General features: G+C 37.8%; 3 protein-coding genes across 3 annotated transcripts; 1 reads left to right on the forward strand and 2 right to left on the reverse strand.

The window, feature by feature from the left end:
• The first annotated feature begins 2,874 nt into the window (after positions 1–2,874).
• LOC133743104 (coproporphyrinogen-III oxidase 1, chloroplastic-like) lies at positions 2,875–6,341 on the forward strand. The gene is made up of 8 exons (XM_062170891.1): positions 2,875–3,558; positions 3,653–3,728; positions 4,375–4,469; positions 4,599–4,682; positions 5,440–5,527; positions 5,619–5,743; positions 5,846–5,944; positions 6,049–6,341. The coding sequence occupies exons 1-8, from the start codon at positions 3,025–3,027 to the stop codon at positions 6,115–6,117; spliced, it is 1,170 nt and encodes a 389-aa protein (XP_062026875.1). The 5' UTR covers positions 2,875–3,024; the 3' UTR covers positions 6,118–6,341.
• A 454-nt stretch (positions 6,342–6,795) lies between these two features.
• LOC133731688 (F-box/kelch-repeat protein At3g23880-like) lies at positions 6,796–7,923 on the reverse strand. Its single transcript, XM_062159087.1, has one exon. It carries the CDS (start codon positions 7,921–7,923, stop codon positions 6,796–6,798), a length of 1,128 nt encoding a protein of 375 aa, XP_062015071.1.
• A 5,098-nt stretch (positions 7,924–13,021) lies between these two features.
• On the reverse strand, positions 13,022–20,705 carry LOC133725757 (snRNA-activating protein complex subunit-like). The gene is made up of 18 exons (XM_062153128.1): positions 20,531–20,705; positions 20,211–20,373; positions 20,070–20,128; positions 19,925–19,991; positions 19,747–19,802; positions 19,147–19,219; positions 19,008–19,063; positions 18,525–18,600; positions 18,384–18,439; positions 17,892–17,970; positions 17,764–17,819; positions 17,296–17,389; positions 16,545–16,663; positions 16,374–16,464; positions 15,664–15,759; positions 14,728–14,853; positions 14,382–14,642; positions 13,022–13,715 (listed from the first exon to the last, which is right to left on the reverse strand). The coding sequence occupies exons 1-18, from the start codon at positions 20,662–20,664 to the stop codon at positions 13,422–13,424; spliced, it is 1,956 nt and encodes a 651-aa protein (XP_062009112.1). The 5' UTR covers positions 20,665–20,705; the 3' UTR covers positions 13,022–13,421.
• Positions 20,706–21,188: the final 483 nt, after the last annotated feature.

Below are 21,188 nucleotides of genomic sequence, written 5' to 3' on the forward strand. Positions count from 1 at the left end.
GGGTGTTATGTGTCTTGCCTTCACTTTGAAAAAGAAGTGGTTTGGCTTTTTGTGCGCCCGCTGATAAATCATGGACCTTCATTGAGGCCAAGGCGGATCTAGAACTTGGAGATATAGAAATAATTGATGGGAAATTATATGCGGTAGGTAGACACCCGTTAGAGGTTTTAATGTTGTTTGACATCCAATTAGATTCCAGTGGTGGCGGACTTCATACCTACACCACTGAAAAGATTATTACTCTTCACCCCAATGTCGAGAGAATAGTTGAATACAGAGACATTTATTTGTGGTCTGGAGTTGAAAACAGATACTACTATCAGTGTTGTTACCTAGCAAAAGGTTCTGAATCAAAAGACTTGTTTCTGATTTTGCATAAGGGTGATTGTATTCGTGGCAAGACCACAGGATTTCAAGTGTTGAAGTTGGAGAATAATGTTACTACTGGTCCTCAGTGGGTAGAGATTGTTGACCTTGGCGATCAGGTATTGTTTATGGGCGAGACCAACAACAAATTCATTTCTTCTGGTAGTATTTCACATGATCAAACACTCGAAAGAAACTCTGTCTATTTTGCTTTCGATTGGCCTGCTGAAACATGCGAATCTGGGGTGTTTTCGTTGACAAATAGGAGCATCAAACCTTTGAATATTCCTAATAAGGAACAGTTGAATATGGGACTGAATCAGACTCTTTGGTTCACACCAAATCCTTGGTAGCTAGCTTTTAATTATTTGTGTCTTCCTGATTCTTAATTATGAGCTGTAATGGCTCTATGAAGTTTCATTGATCCTTCCCTTCTTGTTGGGAGTTGCTGAAAAGAGTACATATATATTTTGTTATGCATGTATATATAACTTCCACAAATGTGGTTGCTTTGAATGCAATGATTGCAGGCTATGTTCAGTACGTGTGACATAATGGCTGAAGCTCTACATATTGATCTCTTTCCAGAAAAATGACTAACAAGGATGCAAAAGAAATTATAAATCACACAGTAGTGATAAATAGAAGAAATTATGAATCACACAATATATAGTACGTGATAAACTCAGGCCACGTATGAAGACAATTACAATCTTGGCTTGATTTATTTCAACATATAAACAAACTCCAAATAAAGTTTACAGAATGAGAAGAAACTACTTCTATCAGTTTACACAACAGGTGCAAGGAAGACATTACATACGTGAAAAGCATCAGTGCTCACCGGAAGGCTACTGGTTGTAGTAAGAAAGAGCGGAATATCTGCATAACCTTTAAGAATCATCATAAAAACAACCACACTAGTGATTGACCCAATTGACGAAGGATTGTACAGGTACTCCCGTTTGATCGATGCTATCCATCTTCGTAGCCAACGGTGTCCATGATAGTTTGTCACTTGTATTGGAATTCGACTAGAAGAGTGACAACAGGAGGTGGTGGTAATGCTAATGTCTATGAAGAAACCGGCAATGTCCTCCTTGCTCAATTCGATATTTATAATTTTTTTCTGCATGAGAAGCTCTTCATCTTTGCTAGATTTAACAGGTCATGCAAGACCTTGGCATAAGAGATCAGTTGATACTTGCGGTGCCTTGAGTCACAACCTTCCAAGGCAATGAGCTAGGTTTCTAAGAACACAATTTTTTATTGTCCAATTCTATTGGTGCAATTCTCATTACTCCATTGAGGAAGGTAAAGTTGAGTATGTGTGTTATTTATTTATTTATTTATTTAAATAAGAAATTAGACGATATTAGTTTTAAAAAATAGTGAGGACTATTCTGCTATTGTATCACAGTCGCCGGCTCTTCCAATGCATTGTCAACGACCCGATCTGTGGCACCCAAGTCGAGCCTCACCTGAGTCTGCTACCTTCACCGAGTCTCTTTGACCGACTCCGCAAAACAAGTCGAGCCGCCATTGGATTCGAACTGAATCCAACCCACCGACGTGCAGAAAAGCCGAATTCAACCTTGTAAATCTTCTTCTCTGTCAAGAAGCACCCACACCGAAAGATCGCATCTTCGTTGTCCCTACATCGTCTTCTCAACACGATCTTGCCATCAACACCCAAACCCCCTGCAGAGGGAGGCGCACTCTGATAGATCGATACTACGAAATCCCAAAAGATTTCACCGACGTCGCTCTCTACTCACCAAATAACGAACATGAATTATCATACAAATCAATATGATTCATTACCAAGTATTGAAAAATGTCAAAAATCACTCTCTCTTTCATTAATTGGTCAAAATTCTCATAAAAAAAACATAACTTAAGTTACCAAAAAAGAAAATATGGTCGCAACCTCCTAGTGGCAGGATGAAACTAAGTGTCATCGGACTAGTTTTCCGGTGGCAACATAGTGGGAAAGCTGATCTTATTAGTATATTATGGCTTTGCGTAAGCATTTACTTTCCGGTATGTCACCGTATTTGTAAAGCGAATAGAGTAGCCATAAGTGCACTATTTGCTAGTTGGTGCCTGTTTAGAATACACACCTTTGTGGAGACTCTCGTTATTATCTCGAGTTGTTCTTCTTATGCTTATTGTAATTTGGGGTTCAGGTATCATGTCCCCCCCATGTATTCTAAAGTTTCATTAATGATCAAGGCCTAAGGGCAGCTGTGCAAGCCCTCTTTCAAAAAAAAAAAAAAAAATATGGAGTGTGAATTGTAAAATGGAAAGCGTGGATTTTACTCCTATATCAAAATCTAGAAATAGATTTATTTGTCAATTGCAGCAAATTTTAAAAAATATAAAATAAAATAAGAAAGCTCAATTTTCACTTTGACCAGTTCTTTGACCTCGAATAGCCAACAGTAAAAGACCCAAATCCCACAGTATTGTAATCTGGGAGTGGATAATCCAATGGGTATAGAACAAAGTCTCTCCCTTGTTTTTGACTGGGCGCCTTATCATATCACGATTCCCATCTCTCTCATTTCCAATCTGCTACCTCACTCTCTCTCTCAGTCATTGCTAATGTGACACAAAGCCACAGACTTTGAAATCCCCACTTCGAAATCCACCGCAATGCCGCCACCAGCCACACTCTCATCTTCTTCCTCCTTCACCCTCCTCTCCCCATCTCCCTCCCCATCTCCAAAGCTTGCATCTTTCCACTCCAAACGCCACTCCTTCCACTCCGCCACGCGCTTCACGCGCCTCCGCCTCCGCCTCGCCCGCTCACTCACTCCGCGATGCGCCGTCATCGAGAAAGAGACGCCGGAGACGGAAAAGCCCGATACTTTCCTCCGCGAGTCGTCGTCGCCGACCTCAGTCCGGGCGCGGTTCGAGAAGATGATAAGGGAGGCGCAGGACACAGTGTGTGAGGCCATCGCCGCCGCGGACGGCGGAGGCAAGTTTAAGGAGGACGTGTGGTCGAGGCCGGGCGGCGGTGGGGGTATCAGTAGAGTCCTCCAAAACGGCGCCGTTTGGGAGAAGGCTGGGGTTAATGTGTCTGTTGTGTATGGAGTTATGCCTCCTGAGGCTTATAGAGCTGCCAAGGGCGCCGCCACTGATCACAAGCCCGGCCCGGTTCCGTTCTTCGCCGCCGGAATTAGCTCGGTGATTGCTTGATTTTTGCTCTGTTTGTGAGAAATGTTGCACATTTTGGCTGTTTATTTTGTGTAATTGGATTTTGGTTTTGATTGTTTTACAGGTTTTGCATCCAAAGAACCCTTTTGCTCCTACTTTGCATTTCAATTATCGGTATTTCGAAACAGATGCTCCCCAAGGTATGATCATGAATTGTGTAGTTGCTGTTTTGTATACTGTACATTGCTTGTTTTGAGTAGGCCGGCTTGAATCCAGTTTTAGAGGGTTACTGATGAAGTAGATAATCTGGTTGTATCATTGTATATTATAATCATGTTTAGACAATGTGAAACCATATAAGTTGTAGCTCGCAAAAGGCTGATTCGGATAGAAATGCTTATCTCTGAAAAAATGGGATAGAAATGTACATTGTAAATAATGGAGTGAATAATGTAAAATGCAGAAAACATAAGATGTAGGATACTGTGCTCACTCACTTGCAAAATGCTAGAAGAAAAGAAGAAATGTTCATATTCTTGATTACTTCCTTAGTTCCTTTACATGGTTAGTTGACATTGAATAATGATCATAGTTGTATATATTATTACCAGTTGTAATACTGATAGTAATACTAGCAGTTGAGACAGCAGAAACAATGGTAACATTTACTATGGCAATAACATGTTTCAGCTCTTAAACATGTTGATTTTGTACCCTGAGAAGATAAGGCATACTTCTCCTCTTGTTCTATTCTGAATTTTTGCATCTGCCTTACATCAGTTGCATATGTACCTAATAAATGAAAAGGAAAGATGCTCGACTCTCCTGATATCTCGCCTTCTGCAGATGCTCCTGGAGCACCTAGGCAATGGTGGTTTGGAGGTGGAACTGACTTGACGCCTGCTTATATTTTTGAGGAGGATGTTAAACATTTTCATTCAGTATGTACTCCAATAACAGAGCTTGCCTCTTGATGTTGTGAGCTTAAAGCTCCACTTCTTTAACATCCTTTCTATTTTGAAAATTGTTATGGCTTTAACTAACTGCAGAGTGATGTTGGCCTTCTGTAGGTTCAGAAAAGTGCTTGCGACAAATTTGATCCTACCTTCTATCCTCGGTTCAAGAAATGGTGTGATGATTATTTCTATATCAAGGTATTTTGATTAAACCTTTAACTGGTATTGATATGATAAGGTATCAATTATGCACTCATATTAAAATTAAATAATAAGTAAGTAAGTAATCTAACTTATATCTGGTAAACTTCTTGGAACTACCGAATATGTATCTACCTGCCAAATAACTGATAATCATCTTTGGGTACTCATATAAAAACTTTATGGTATCGTTCTTTGAAATTGGTCTGTTGAATTCTCATCGTAGTGCAATTGCTTGGGTTGTGGTTCTGTGATTAAGTCCTGTCAAACCACTCAGGCTCTTACAATTTCACTAAGGTTTACTCATTAGAAATTCCTTGTAGACACATAAACATACAGGACTGAAACTAGGGATATAATGTCTGTTTCATGTATCATTTTGAGCTCTCATGCTGACCATGTCGGCTGTAGTTATACAATACAGATATATTGACTATATCCTCGTAATATGAACTACAGAGCATCTATATGTTAGATGTTAACAACTACATTTTTATGGTGTTTCTTGTAAAATGTAAATAAACAAGGAAGTGTGGGATATGGCCTTTCCTAGGATAGTGTTTAGGTTGCCTAATTCATCAGAGGCTTGGCTTGAATATGTACCAATATGCATCCATTACTCTTAAAATGGTGTTTTGTTTTTTGTCGTGATGGAATGAATAGAAGTACTTGTGCACTTGGAATTGCTTATTTAAGATGCCAGAGTTATCTGATTACGTATTGCTTTATGCTCAATGATCATTTCTGTATGCAGCATCGTGATGAGAGACGAGGGCTTGGGGGAATATTTTTTGATGATCTAAATGACTATGATCAGGAGATGCTTCTTTCTTTTGCCACTGGTAAATGGTTGGAAACATAGGATGCTCTTCCTGTTGGTATTTTCCACTAATTATTTCATTAATTCTAGTTGATCCATTCTTTGACTTGCAGAATGTGCAAACTCTGTGGTCCCTGCTTATGTACCAATTATAGAGAAAAGGAAGGATACACCATTTACAGAGGACCATAAGGCATGGCAGCAATTGCGAAGAGGGAGATATGTTGAATTCAATTTGGTATGAAAACTAGTCTTGAAGATGTTAAAAGAAAAAAAAAAATTCAAATAATCAATAATTTTGTAAATGAGGTCCAACTGATGTTTTTCTTGCATACAAAAGGTTTATGATCGTGGAACAACTTTTGGACTAAAGACAGGAGGTCGAATTGAGAGTATTCTTGTCTCTCTTCCACTGACTGCTCGGTGGGAATACGACCATGTAAGCTTCCTGGATCTCTCTGCATGATACTCTATTTCCTATAGTACTGAAACGGTTTGAAGTTTTGACGTATAATTGAGCAAGTAAATCTTTTTGGTGTGCAGAAACCAGAAGAGGGAAGCGAAGAATGGAAACTATTAGATGCGTGCATCAACCCAAAGGAATGGGTTTAATGTTCTGAAGTATATTATGCATCATTTTGAGATTTTTACTTCTTTTATCACCTTCCAATCCCCCTTTTTCTTTGTTTCTTTAATAGTTGAGGGTTAGAAGTTCATCAAAAGTAGTCTAGTACATGTACAAGGTGATGTAAGTTTTGAATAATGTTTAGAAATATCATTTTTTTTTAAAAAGAAATTGGAAACTCTAGCTGCATAAGTCATGAGATTGGTTAACATCTGCTAACTTCTTGTGTTGACATCAAGAGCAACAAAAGATTTCCTCTCAATCAATGTTACGCCTGGTTGAATTATACTTGTGGACATGCAACTTTGTAATCATCAACCTCAGTTAATGATGATAAAGATATAATTATTGATGTAATAACATTTCCTCAAGTTGATGCCATAGGTTTTTCATTTCTGTTCAAGACTCAAAAATTAATACACACTAATTTGGTCCTTTTAAGAGAGCTCATGAACTTCTTTTGCCTTGAATTCCTGAAAAGAACAGGTAAACATCAAATCATCAAGAGAAAAAAAAAATGTCAGGCACAACATTCGATCATAACTCAGAAACTACAATATTCTTAATCCGATCATAACTCAGAAACTACAATATTCAAAGCTCTTGTACACAAAATTTTAACAGATAACAAAAGACTGAAAATAATTCTTGGAGTTTCAGATGTTTCAGCTACCGAATTCTGGTGAGACTAAAGTGTCTAAGTACACAACTACTGCTGCACTCTGCAAAATAGTCGGAGACTGAAAAACAGTCCTATATTTATTTTCTTTGGGATTATATATTACGAAGTCCTTTCCATCCAAAATCATCAAAACTTCACCATTCTCCACAACATGCTTTGGTCTTAGATATATCTTGTAAGGTATAATATTGGTAGGAATGTTCATGAGCTTAGTCCAAGGTTTATTGATCCCATATTCATTCATCATCCATATTGTCATTGGCATAGATCTGATACTACTGTAAGTGTAATAGCATAGACAATTTCTTATAGTTCCAATTCCCATCCTAAACATTGGTCCGTACTCAATACGGCATAATGTGTCACATTTCTCCTCTGCCAAATCAAAAGAAACGATTCTAGTAGACTTGTACATTGAATCTAGCCAATGTAGTGCTCCATTTACAAAGCACCCTTGCCCATTCAAATAATGAACAAACTCGAAGTCTTGAACGGTCCTCCGTGAACCTGTTTTAACTGTAAAGATAGCAATTTTGGTTTTTTTAGCTACTTTATTTCTAGCTCCCAATATAAGCTTGTAATCATCAGTGGTGGAATCATAACCGAATCCATGAATACTTATTGAACCCTTGGTAAAATTATGTTCCGGTACTTTCTTGGCCACTCTAGTACTAGGGTTCCATAAGAAAATATCATCACAGTATAATCCATGAAACATCGTCGCTTGCAAACATATCAAGCCATTGCAAGAACCAAAAATTCGAGACCGGTCAAGAATGTCATCTGCAAAAGCATCGCGCTGACGAATATGATCATGATCCTCCAATCCTTGGAGATCTACGATTCTGGGACTAGTATATAAGAGATTCAGAAGCCTGGAGCTGTTGGATGTGTCTGTGACTGCATGGCCGAGGTGCTTCTTAACAAAATAAGAATCTGAGATTAAAGCCCGCCATGACTTGCATACACTTCGGAATCGTAACAAAGATTTGACCGGAAGCCTTGACAGTATCTCAACTATGATATCGTTGACATCCTCGTCGTGGTCGTAATGACGAGGTCGTTTTGGCAAGGAAACCAGTTGTTGCTGCCGGACGAGGGCCTCTGCCATGCTAATCAATGGTGACGCTAGCTAGCTTGCTTTCTTTGAAAGAAAACCCTAAAGCATAAAAATGGCCTAGCTTGTAGGATTTTTGCATTCCTTCCCAATTAAGGACTTTATAAGCTAGCACTAGATCCCCAACAAACCTGATGGGTGTAGGAATATGGTAGTTAATGTCATGTACTAAAAGGAGTGGGAATGTCAGAGGCCTCACTATGTGTGATTTAGGAGATCGTAATGTAAAAGGCTCTCGCGTTAAAAAAATAAATTAAATTGATGGTATGTTTACACTTGGTTCCCAGCTAAAAAACACAGGCATGCGCAAAATTACTAGAATCATGAAGCCAACTCTTCCAGCAAAAAGTTGTAAAGGTACTTATAATTCAACCTTGTTGCAGGGTGCTATCAGAGGATTGGAAATGAAATCCCGGGACATTAATTGGATCAAACATTTCAACTCCATCTGTGATAGGTTGAACTTTTTACTGGACCGGTGGTCCCTTGGTATAAACTATGCACAGCATATTGAAAGCTTTGTTTCATGCTTCCAAGCTTGCAGTTTTTTGAGGTTTTTGGTCAGGGAGTTTATTTTGATTCCCGTTTGGAAAGCAAACCACAGCTGTTCATGTACTATTTATTCAAATTTGTATTAAGTTTTCGATTGGGTTGCAGGTACTTTCAGAAATCTTATTTATAGAGCTTTTTCAAGTACAAATTAAAATATCAATTTAATTTCTTATACATGACTTTTCTCTTATATATTAATAATTAGTTCATTGATAGGCATATGTTACGTGGATAGAGTACTGGTTGAGGTAGACCATTATTGAAAAACTTTGGCTACCTTTATCCAAGACATAGCCATACACAAACCACAGCAAACATATCTGGGATATGCAACTATTGGCATGTAGAAAGCTCCAAGAGAAGGCTATATAATCTGTTTTGAAAATAAAATACCTCATGTTTTTCAAGAAACTTCTAAATAAAACTGCTACCACCTTTCTATTTCAAATAATAACTCAATTGGACTAGCCTCTTTCTATGAAAAGTACTACAACACCTTCAAACTTCCTTTCTCGTTGTCTGTCTCACTGATGTCCAGATGGCTTGAGAGAATCACTCAAAGCCAACAAGCCACAAGGGACCGGCTAAATGCACCTTCAAACTTCAACTCTCTTAACATATAGAATATTAAATGTCATACTTTTAGGACAAGTACATTATAAGAACTGAGTTGTTGCTTGTGTCTTCATTAAGGAGGTCCTAGCTGCAGTGGGCTCTTGAACAATTATTTCATGCCATGACAATTTTTTTTCGGTATGAAAAAGTAAAGCACAGGCAGGCCTCCCTGGCTTTTTTGCCTCCGGGAGAGTAAGAAGCTCGAGCACATTGGAAAGGAAAGCGATTCGATCTCCCACCTTTTTGAACAAGCCAATCATGTCCCTCCCTCAACCTCATCTCTCCCACCTATTATTTCAAAACCTTCCCACTGTCTAAGCCTTTATATTTTTCCCATTGCAAGTAATTACCCCCAGCTCATAAACAATAACAAATCACTAGTCTTAGTCTGGTCATTTCACATGCCTCTTGTGATATTCATCTCTGTTTTGCAAGAAAAGGGGAGGGTACACTGGGTGGTCTTTCCTAATGAATCATTGCTTGTCAAGAACTTAACTTTTTGTGTTGAATGGCTTGAGAAATCAAGCTCAGTATGCTTGTATTTATAGACGTTTACATTGTAAAGTCCTAGATGATTACAAACTTATCAAAACATAACTCTACTCTATCAGAACAGAAAATATCCTAGAATTCAAAAACAAGATAAGAAAGGATGAGGTACTTGAATCTAAACGATATGATCAGAAGTAACAGATGGTAAGAAACAGCTTTAATTTGAATTTGAATCATTTGAATGGTATGGTTTATCAGAACTCAGACACCAAATATGAATTTAATTGCTATACGAGTATCAGATTAATTACGTCCTACATTAAAACCTCCAATAAAACAAGGAAACCATGTATAAAGATTATCGTAACGAAAGATAGTAGAACAATAGCAGTTCTGTGAGACTACTTTTACTTCTAGCAAGTCATATGAAGAAATTTAAAAAGTGATCGACATAAGCTTAACATATTCATGTAACAGGATATATTGGAATTTAAAAACTGTTGAATCCGAATGTTGACTCTTTTTACTAATTGTAATGAAACTCTGAATTAATATTTCATTAATGTAGAACCGGCTTACAATTTGTAAGTTACAAAGGAGAGGAAATGCAAATTGTGTGGCCTCGTTAAAACCTTTTCCGGGTAAAACCCTTTGGGATAAAAGTCATAAAACCCCGGACAAAGGAAAGAGTACCACGTTCCTAAAAAAGATACAACAAACCAAAATTTAGATTGACTGACATTGTTGTCAATCTTAAGAGCTAGGCAATAAGAGCATTGCATGCCAAGGTCAGCTACGAACACCATTGCACTTCACTCCAAAGGAAGTTGTTTTCCTCAGGACTAAAACTGATTGAGTCCAACCAATCTGAACAATCTCCATCAGCTGTCTTTTGTTTCTCTTCAGTTGGGACCTCCACTAAAGACTCAGGCCAGTACGCACCACCCTGAAAGCCAATCGATCCTCCACAAATATTGTTGCTTCCAGCTGGATCAGTGCAACCATTTTTCATGGATAAATATGGCATATCAGTGCCATCATAGGCCGCAGACATGGATGATGTGGGAGTGTGAAGAAGGGTGCTGTTTAGCACGTTTTCTTCCGCCACATCCATATTACTAGTCGCACCATTAACAACTAGCAGGTCTTCCATTTCTACCATACCCATTTCTTCTACCATTTCCTCCAAGAGAAAATCTTCCTCTGGTAGTGGATTAAATATTCCATGATAGTCTCCAAATGAAGGGCATGATTGCATCTCGGAAGCTAATTGTTGCACTTCCCCATTCTCCTCACCTTGAAAGCCAATTGCTTCAGCTCTTGAGGGTATATTATCATCTTCAGAGCATGGCAATAACCCTTCTAGTTCAGCTGCGAATGCATCATCTTCTGATGGCATTGGTACTGTTGCATTATCAATGGATGGTACAATTTGTTGTCGCTTCGCTTGTGGCTCAAGAAACTCTTCTTGCTCCCTATAGTTTTCTACATCATCATAAGCATAATTGTGTTCAAGAACCTCTTCCTCTTCACGTTGCTTTCTCTTCTTTTCGATCTTGGTTTGGGGTTCACCATTTTTTCGTAGTAGACAAAGAACATAGTCTTTCACCTTTTGTTTCTTGTCTCTGAGTGATCGATCAAGGTAGAACTCATACAAGATCCAACAACCGTTGTGCACCGATGCTTTGTTCTTGTAAGTAAATCTTTTCTTCAAGCCAACCACACAACCAGTCTCCAAAGATTTTACTGGCTTGCCGGAGTCATCGCCCTTCCAGGTGCCATTTCCAACAGTACGGCGTACGCGCTTGTCTGTGGAACTCATCTTCTTGTGTTGGGTTAAGAAGTAGATGTCCTTGTTGAGCCTCAAGTCGTTTGGCCTTCTGGTCTTGTAGGCGTCCCATATCTCCCAAGGTTCTTGGTGACCGTAGAGGTCGCAGTCAAATACCACGCGGTTTCTGCCAGGCACCTTCTGTCCGCTCAACATGGGCTTGAGGTAGAAGAGAACTAGTTCGTCCTCCATGGGGCAGAACCTCTCGCCTGGGAGTTGATTGCCTCTGCTCTCCTCCATTGCAAACTCTTGCGGCATGTTTCTTGGTTTTCTTGGTTTTTTGGAAATAATTGTTTCTGGAAAGAAGATTGACTAGGGCTTCGGATACTAAGAAAATGTGAGGAAGGTTTCAGATGGTCCAGTTAATTTATAATGGCTAGTCTAAGCAACCGCCTTGGAGTGCAAGGAACCGACTAAAATTTAGGGTCCAATTACCGGCCTTCTTCCTCATAGTTACCTTGATGAAAGTGAAGCTAATTGGTCATCAATAATGAACATATATTGCATCAGATCTACTTAATGATGGATAGGTGGCAGTATTTGAGTGATGACTATCCAAGTCGGTTAAACAAGTGGTTCGAAGATGCTTAAGTCATAAGCTAATCCTTGAGGATATATAAAATTATAAATAGCTGTAGTAGCTAACTTTGTGATTAAAATAAGGAAAAAAAAAGAAGGTATTGTTCAAAAAATAAAAAAAGGTGAATTAGAGAGAATGAAGAGAGAGGGTCTGTGAGTTTATAAAATACAAACTAGATGAATGAAAACTTCCAAACGTATGCTGTAGTTCTATTTTGTAAACAAATCCAACATAGGAAAATTGCAGAAAGATGAATTAAATCTTTTCAATTATAGCAGCTTACAAAGTAATACATCCTTAAAGACTCGACATCGTTAAGGTAACATTCCCAAATATAGATCAGATGGTGGCAGGTCTCAGAACTCCTCCCAGTGTGTAGGATCAAGGAAAAAAAAAATTCTTAGGGCTGTTCAAGAATTCTAGCATTAGGGTCAAGATGGGAGTTAGTCCTAACCTAGCCGCAATTAAACCCCTCGATCCTCACTCGTGGTTTGCTCCCAAAACTGGCCCGAGGAGGAGGAGGGACGGGTGAAATTAGTGGTGGCATTGTAGCGAGCTTGTCATCCCGAAATCGAACATCCTGAACTAATGGGTTAGCAACTCTGCTTGGTGGTGACCCGTTAGTAAATGGGTGAGGCGAGACTATTTGTTCTGTAAATGAACCCTCTCCAAGGAGGATGTTGACATCCAAACGGCGAGGTTTAGGACAAACCATAGTGTCTCTTGTAACCATCTTCTTCTCTTCGCAAACTAGGAGGCTGTTTCTTTGCTGTATCACAGAGTCGGTCATCTTTTCCACGCTTGTGCAACTGACTTTGAGCTCAGCTGTTCAACTCCTTTGTCCGAAATTTGTATAGGTTGTACTGTATATAGGAGTGCTTTTGGTTCCTAGTTTGACTAGATAACACTGTGTCCTAAGGAAACATAAAATTCCCTACTTTGATTATGTTTCCTAATGTGATTAATATTTGCTTAAATTCTCTCCCTTGCTTGCTGAAACCTGAAAACCAGAAATCCTAAAGAAATAAATAAAAAATAAAACGTAGGGACTTTTATTTCGGGACTTCGTACATAAGCGTCCTGTGACGTAACAGTGAATGAATTAAATTTGACTGTAAAACCTAGGGTGTATTCTTTGATGATTAACATATTACATCCAAGGGAAGCTAGTTTCCAATTAACAAGCTCTTAATAGACCAACTGTACAAAGTGATTACAAGAATCTGAGTATAATCTATTGTAATTAGCCGAAAATTGGTATTTAGAATTTGATTTTTAATTCTCAGCCAGTTTTTTGCAGTTCCACTTTTTTCATTGCTTGATGATGATAACCTTCTGTTTTACTTTCCACAACACTGCAAAACTATGATTGAACAAGATGATGTATAATTCAGTAGGGGCAAGACTAGTACTACTACAAGAACATCAACGCGGTTGATCATGGTGATAATCATGCACTTCGAAGTCCTGATACTGAAGAGAACCATCTTTCGTATAGTGAAGAAGGAAGTAGCAATTATCGCAAAAGTAGCAGGGATTCTCCGGAGTCCATTTGTCATTGACAGTCATCTTTGTAGCTCTATATATCCTACACACTCTACATTTCTGTACATGTAACTTCAACTGGAATAAGAGTATTGGATAAGCTGCCCTGTTTTGTATATCCTCTGGATGAAGCATCCGCATGTCTCTAATCACAACCGTGTGTCTGCAGTCACCCTGGTCCCAAGTAAACAACCCCAAATCAATTAGTTATATAGCCACGTTATAAGAACAGAACTATAAACACAAGTAGAGAGGAATTATGTATAAAGAAACTAGACATTATCGTTGTGGTGCGGTCACCACCCGGTTAACAATACAATAAACCATGGTCAGTGTGGTGCTATTATCTTGTATCAGAAATCTAGACTTCTTAATGTTAGTAACCCAGTATTATTGATTTTCATGCTCGCTATATTCATTGTCTTATTACTGATATCACTTCAAATGTTGCTTGGTCTACAACCTTTATTTATGCTTTTCCATAGAAACATAAACAATGCACCCCGAAGGTAAAACTATAAGTAGGTAATTTTCTCACTTTCCCAACAATCTAGAATTGTACATTGTTATACTGTTATATGTATAATAATAGACTGCCTACCTATTGAACATTTCCCTTGACATCACCATAAGAGAAGGACAATATATAATCCTAACAACAAATTGTGTCCTCAACCACCCTGGAGGGGGAGATTGTTTCTTTTGACCAAAAGTTCTATAAGAAATTGACCTAAAGCAGTCGAATAGAACATAAAATGCATCAATCATGAAGATATTCACATAGAGCCAATTGTGTAAGACACAAAATATAGGGGATGAAAAAGCAATAGAGGGGTGTACCTGGTGACAGTATAGATATCCAGCACCAAGTTGAAATTTCAAGTTGCAAAACTGTGTCTTGTGCATATCAGCAGCTTGGAAGCGAGGCAATTTTGAGCCAGTTATGTCGCCTACAACTGCTTTTTTGTGCTTTTGCATTTTTCCAGCTAAAATACACTCCCATTTTTTTAAAGCATCATCTTTTGAATTTCTAAGCCAATCAAAGATTGATTCACTATAATCTATTGCAGACGGATCCCTCAGATCGTTGTAGAATGTATCCTACATAGGGTAAGCAATTTATTAGGATTAAGTGGAAAGACCATCTTCATTTAAAACTGAACATTAAATGAATACAACTTCTTACTTCTATGAGGAAATATCCTGAATGATTATGCTGGCCATCTGTTTCCATCACCTTGTCTGTTAAACAATATATCTTATCCCTCAACTCAGTCAAGGTTTGTTGTCCTAGGACCAAGAATTCTTGGGTCTGCAAGCAAAACTAGTATCAGTAACAGCAGAAATTTGAACAGAAATCATGGGAAGAAACAAAAAGAGTGAATAACTTGGGATTGCATTTTTTTGTTCAAGTTTTCCTCTACTATATGAGCAATCTCATTTTCTAAATCATATGTGAATGCAATTCTTCAAGTCACCATTATATAGGAATATTTTTTAGTCTGTTCAGGTCATATTTGCTTGATAATGATTCATTACAGGCTAATGATAATAAGTAACCAAAAAGAGTGAAAAAAAAAAAATCACATTCCTATTCACTGACTTTTTTGGTTTTACTTCAATTGCTACGGGATATGAAGCTTTGGAAACATGGCTCAGCCACAAGGGTTACTGCAACCTACACCCAACAACCTAGCTAGTTACGAGCTCAAGACCGACTCCAAATTGAAAAAGAGGATTTACACCAGAGAGCCTTCCATCAGAATTACAGATACCATGATTTGCAATCTCTGTATGGGAAGTCAATAGTGCAATCTGCAACAAAGTAACCAGTCAAGAGGTTGTGAATGGAAGCATCTTCAGCCAGCCAGATTTGAGCATGGATATCTCTTTGGAGTTGATAAATGTTTGAGTCCTATGAACTGCATTTTGTTAACAATATATAGCATATGGTTGCACTTGCACATATATACTGACCAATAAAACAGGAGCCCAAAAAAATGCAAGTTGTCCAAAAAAAAAATGCAAAGAATTATTTATTACTTGACTAGTAAGATCCACACAACTGACAAATAAACTCCAAAGATATTGCTTTAGCAAGAAAACAGAAAAGATAAGATACCTTGACCCAGTTTCGGACATTATGATAAACCTCAATTGAAAGAGCAACTTCTGGATGGCGTACAGGTATGCAACCCTGAATGCTGGATAATTTTACCTGTGTTTCATTAGGGGGAAAAAGAAAAGATGGCCAACCATCTTAGATGTCAGGGTCAGCAAATCACATATAACTTCATGTACATCAGAAACCAAAGAAATTGAGATAGGCAAAGTTAATTTCTTCATCAAAATGACCACATCAAGTCTTGGTAAAGTCGTTAAGCAGATAAAATGTTCACTATCACCTGTGACTCTAGCTTTCTTATTCTTTCTTTCTATGTTTTTTTCTGCTATTTTTTATCAATAAAAATTGTTCCTCTTCTGGAAAGGGAAAAAAAATATCAGCTGAGTCATAAAACAGTCAACGCCACTGTTTGATAAGACCATCCGATCATCATGAACGAATAGTTAGAAGGTCAATGGCATAAGAAGTGAATAGGCAAAGATTTGGCAACGATTTGTTTCAACAATGCATGTGTAGTTGTCTACCAAGGTTACATCACTTAACCAAGTGTAACTTAAAGACGGGTTAGTTCCATTAATCTCGTGTGCTTGCAATTATAACTCTGACATATGCAGAGATTTTTTTTTTGGGGGGGGGGGGGGTCAAAGCTTTCTTACAGTAATATGGTGAATTTCAAATAGCAAAAAGTGCTAATTATCTATGCAAACCTTCACTGCTGCACTTGCAGATCTGAGGGGTTTCATCCTTTCAGCTGTCCCTGAGGATGCACTGGCACGACCCTTGATTTTCAAACTACGGCTGGATCACCATAAGAGAAAACAATAAGTTCAAAACAAAGGGGTAGATCATTGATTAAGTTTCGTAAATATCTTACTAACTTGAATGAATGTAGTGTCACAGCTGCTTTATCCTCATCCTGCTTTTCTTTGATTTTTTTAATATACTCAACCTTCTTTGCAATTTGTGACCAAAAAGCCTTCTTCTCCTTATCATTTCTCTGGAATGTGATATAAAAAACATAAGCAAGGACCATTACATATATAATGCCACGACATAAATCCTAAGTTGCAAGACACTTACTAGGAATGTAATTGGAAAATATTTGGGAGCTTATATTTGCAAACAAATTTTTGCTCAACACACCTAGGGTTCTTCTAAACTTTGTATTTAGAACAACAAAAGCCAACGCATGCACCGCAGTGGCCATGGGCATGGTGGGGGATAAGGAGGGTAATGAGGGATTTGGGAAATAGGTAGGGGAAATGAGTGGAGCGAGATATTTGTTTAGTGTGATGAACAAAAATTTAGATGCAAATACAATTCCCAGCACTTTTTTCCTTGCTAGCCAATATATACTTGCAGCTGACTTGGTTCAGTACAAGATAATACAGAGACACTACCGACCTACACAAAAAGATTTCAAAGCCACTGTAATGGACATATACAAGTACAGATACTGGAAAGTGAAGATAATAACTTCAGCTACAAATCATATAATGAGAAAAAGAAAATTGCTTCTTAACATCCCAATGCCTAAGCTATCAAATTAAAGCCAGGTATGGACTCAAATACCACACTGAAAACTTGGATAAAGACATCGGCAGCACGGAGAAGTGAACAATGTCTTACCTCAAGAGAATGACTATTTGCCTTCATAACTTTTCTCTTCCTTGATTTCCTTACACAAATTTTATGATTTGACGTGTCAGGATCATCTGCTCTCCTGAATTAATGTATTATTATAATTAGTAAGAATATGATTTGAAAATTCATATATCAGAAGCAAAGAGAATACTCGTCTACAAAATAGTATAAAACAGATGCAAGAGTCAGGAAAACAGTGCTAAAATTATAGAATTTCTTCTCTAACTAATTTAAAACCACCAAAGTAAAAGAATCAGTTGGAACAATTGTAAAAATGATTGCCTACCAAGACACAGGAACAGAATGGTCATATATATAATTAAGGACAGAGAATCCAGAAACTACATTATCCTATTACACTTATGACATATCAATATGTATACAATGATACAAAATAAATATCATGTGAAGAATTCTAAGGAAATTTGTCAAACATGTATTGATGTGACCTACCTTTCATTAAAGGGCTCTTCCGGAATAGACAAAAGATTGGGGGCATCTTCATCATCCTACCATCACCAACAACTTGGATAGGCAAATTAGCAGTAGGCAAGGAGATATGAAAGATATAGTATTCTTACCTTAATAGCAAGATAATTTGTCTTCACTTCTTTTCCTTTGCATGATCTAAGTTCTGATTTATGAGGATCATCTGGTCTCCTAAATATGATGTAAAACAAAATAATTAATATGGATATAATTTTAAAATCCACACAGTAGATGAATGACTTAAAAAGAAATAGAGAATGCTTGTACAAAGTGGAGGAAAGAATCAATTACAGGACATATGCATGAATCAGGTAAACACTATCCAGAATCATCACCAAGAGAGAAGTGAAAATTGATACACGACAAAAATTCAAGGGAATTACTATGCACAAATGTCAAAATCATCGCCTACCATGATAAAAGAACAAATGCCTATATAGGAAATTAAATAGATAACAATCCAGAAACCACATAATGATGCCCACTATGTCAAGGTGATACGAGATACCCTGATGACCCTACATGATAGAAATGTGTGTAGAATTTTAGGCAAATTTGTTAAAACACGTAATAATATGGCTGACCTTTCCTTGAGAGGCTTTTCTGAAATCGGCAAAACATTTAGAGCACCTTCGTCGTCCTACAATTGCCAACAACATAATTACACTAACAGCAAACACAGAGAAGTAAAGGATCTTTCATAACTCATAAGCATTACTATTTACCTTCAATATTCTTCTTCTTCTCCTTGAATACGTTATATAATATTTTTCATTTGATGTCTCAGGATTGTCTCCTCTCCTGAATATGGCGTATATAAAAGTCAATCAATTAGAGATGATAGAATTTTGAACTTTTCATAGAAGATCAATCATTACAAGCATATAGACAATACTCATCAGTGACAAGAGCACTTGAAGACTATCGCAAATGTCAAATAAACCTTATCCAGTTAAAACCACCAAGAGTGCAATTTGAAGTGCAAGAAAAAGTCAAGGGAATGCTTTGAACAATTCTCAGAATCATTGTTCAACAAGAAAACAATTGCAGAGAAAAGAAAAAATTAAATGGGCAAGAATTTAGAAAACAAATAATTGGTGCCATAAGCTAACGTGTATAAGGTACCTTGATGAACCTGCAATGACACGAGGTACCATGTGTGCAAATTTTAAGGTAAATCTATTTAAACAAGTACTGATGTGACTGACCTTTCAGAAGGGGGTTCCTCTGGAATAGATGGAAGTTCGGAAGGATCTTCATCATCCTACAATCACCAAAAATAAATACACTTGCAGCCGACACAAAGAAGTAATATATATATCTTTACCTCAAGAGTATGATTATTACCTTCATTCCTTTTCTTTTTCTTGACTTCGTATAACAGATTTTACCATTTGGTGTCTCAGGATGTTCTGCTATCCTGAATAGTGTTTATAAAAATCAAATGATAAGTAACTACATAATTTGGTAATACACATGAAAGATAAATGATTAAGAGTACACTTGTTCAAAATAGAAAAGAAGACTACTGTAAGACACATGCAAGAGTCATGTAAATCACAGAGTATCTTTACTATCATGTTCAAGCCACCAATAGAGAAGTAAAATTTCAATTGCATGCAAAAGTCAAGGAAAATTGAACATCTGTCAAAATACCGGCCTACCATGACAAACAACAAATGCAAGACCAAAGGCATAGATAAATAATTGAAAGCATAAGAATCCAGAAACCACATGAACCTGCTATAGGTCAATGTGTATATAAAGTATTCTAAGGCAGATTGCTCAAACATAATGTACAAAGCTGTTTTGCACTTCTTTTGCAGTCAATATCTGTTACAACAAGTTCCACTCAACTTTCGTTGAGGAGTTCAGACTACTTCAACGCACAATACGCTGTTAAAGAAAAGTATAAAAAATTTAGGTTCAAAAAAAGAAAAAACTGACCCTTCATCGGAGGGCTCTTCTGAAACAGGTGAAGATTTGGGAACACATTCATCGTCCTGCAATCAACCCAATAATAAGACAACCATAAATTTTCAACACAAGCGTAGCTGTACTACTTCTCGAAGCATCTTCAAATCACAAAAGGAGACATCTATAACCATGGATAATATGACATTACCTTAAGTACTTCCTTAATAGCCATATCCACCAACTCCTCCTCACTCATGATCTTAAGCTCATCCACCCTGCACAACCAAACACTAATCACTTCGAAAAACCCGAAACCCACCACCTAAAACCTCAAAACCAACACAACTGCTTACGAGATATCTTCTTCGTCGCAGACTTGGGAGGAACCCGAAGCCAATTCCACCTCCAAATCCTGAAAAGTTCAAACATGAAACATTTTCAATTACATTGACTCCATCAAAAAAACCAGCAATGCACAACAAAACCAAGCTCACCTGAAGCTCTTGGAGAACAGAAGACTGGAAGAGACCGACACTGGTGAGAGGACCGGTCAGATTCTCAACGTAGAGGGGCCCACCTCTGGGAACCGTGAGCTCCTCCACCTCCTCGGAACCGTGAGCAAAGCCATTAGCGTCTTCAACATAGTCTTCCATCAATCTAATCGAAGAAAGATTTGATCTTTAGTTACAGGAACCGAAAAAGTCCACAATTTTGAAGGAAGTGAGAGAAATACAAGAAGAGAAAGCAGCTCGTTTTGATTAAGATGAAACTGAAAAAAAAAAAAAAAAAAAAAAAAAAAAGGGTCCGACGATACCTGTGAGGAGAAGGAAGGAGTGAAGAGAGAGAGAGAGAGAGTGATTTCGGCGTCGAAGGAGTTCGGGTGTTTTTGGCGCTCAGCCGCAGGGAAGCGTCTGCAATATTGACCGCAATAGTTTGTATATACGACATGTCGCTTCATCAGTGGGAAACAATCAATTTTTTTTTTTTTTTAAAGAAAAGGGGTGGCTCTAAGTCAGTATATTCTTTTTTTTTTAAAGAAAAGGGTATGGTACTCTAAACTCTAGAGTACCATACCCTAGATAATGGTTCTGGTTTTGTTAGGATTGTGGAAAATATCTCTAATTCACTTCTATACCTGGTGCTTTCTTTTCTCATGTTTTTAGGGAGTCCAACTCAACAACACATAAGATGGCACTCTGATCTTAGAAGTGGAATGTTCCTATTCGCTTAGTGCTTAGTGGCTGCATTGCTACTATTTGTACAAATTGATGTCATATCAAATAAAGCTCGATGAGGACTTGTGATTAGAGACTCCTTTAGAAATCCTCTTATAGCAGCTACTCGACATGTTGGCAATACAACAGTACTGGTCGCATAAGCCATTGCCTTGCGTGTAGCCTTACTTGTGGAAAAGAAAGGGCTACAGGAAAGTAGAAGTGGAAGGGGGACTCAAAGTTAGTCATAGATGCAAT

Source organism: Rosa rugosa, chromosome 1 (assembly GCF_958449725.1).
Source record: "Rosa rugosa chromosome 1, drRosRugo1.1, whole genome shotgun sequence".
NCBI classification, from domain to species: Eukaryota; Viridiplantae; Streptophyta; class Magnoliopsida; order Rosales; family Rosaceae; genus Rosa; species Rosa rugosa.

Coding starts and splice junctions, on each gene's coding strand:
- LOC133743104 (XM_062170891.1), top strand. CDS start 3,025: ATGCCGCCACCAGCCACACTCTCATCTTCTTCCTCCTTCACCCTCCTC. Junction 3,729..4,374: donor CGAAACAGATGCTCCCCAAG/GTATGATCATGA, acceptor CGCCTTCTGCAG/ATGCTCCTGGAGCACCTAGG. Junction 5,945..6,048: donor CTCGGTGGGAATACGACCAT/GTAAGCTTCCTG, acceptor TTTGGTGTGCAG/AAACCAGAAGAGGGAAGCGA.
- LOC133731688 (XM_062159087.1), bottom strand. CDS start 7,923: ATGGCAGAGGCCCTCGTCCGGCAGCAACAACTGGTTTCCTTGCCAAAA.
- LOC133725757 (XM_062153128.1), bottom strand. CDS start 20,664: ATGTCGTATATACAAACTATTGCGGTCAATATTGCAGACGCTTCCCTG. Junction 18,440..18,524: donor GAAGAAGAAGAATATTGAAG/GTAAATAGTAAT, acceptor TGGCAATTGTAG/GACGACGAAGGTGCTCTAAA. Junction 14,643..14,727: donor CAGGATATTTCCTCATAGAA/GTAAGAAGTTGT, acceptor TACCCTATGTAG/GATACATTCTACAACGATCT.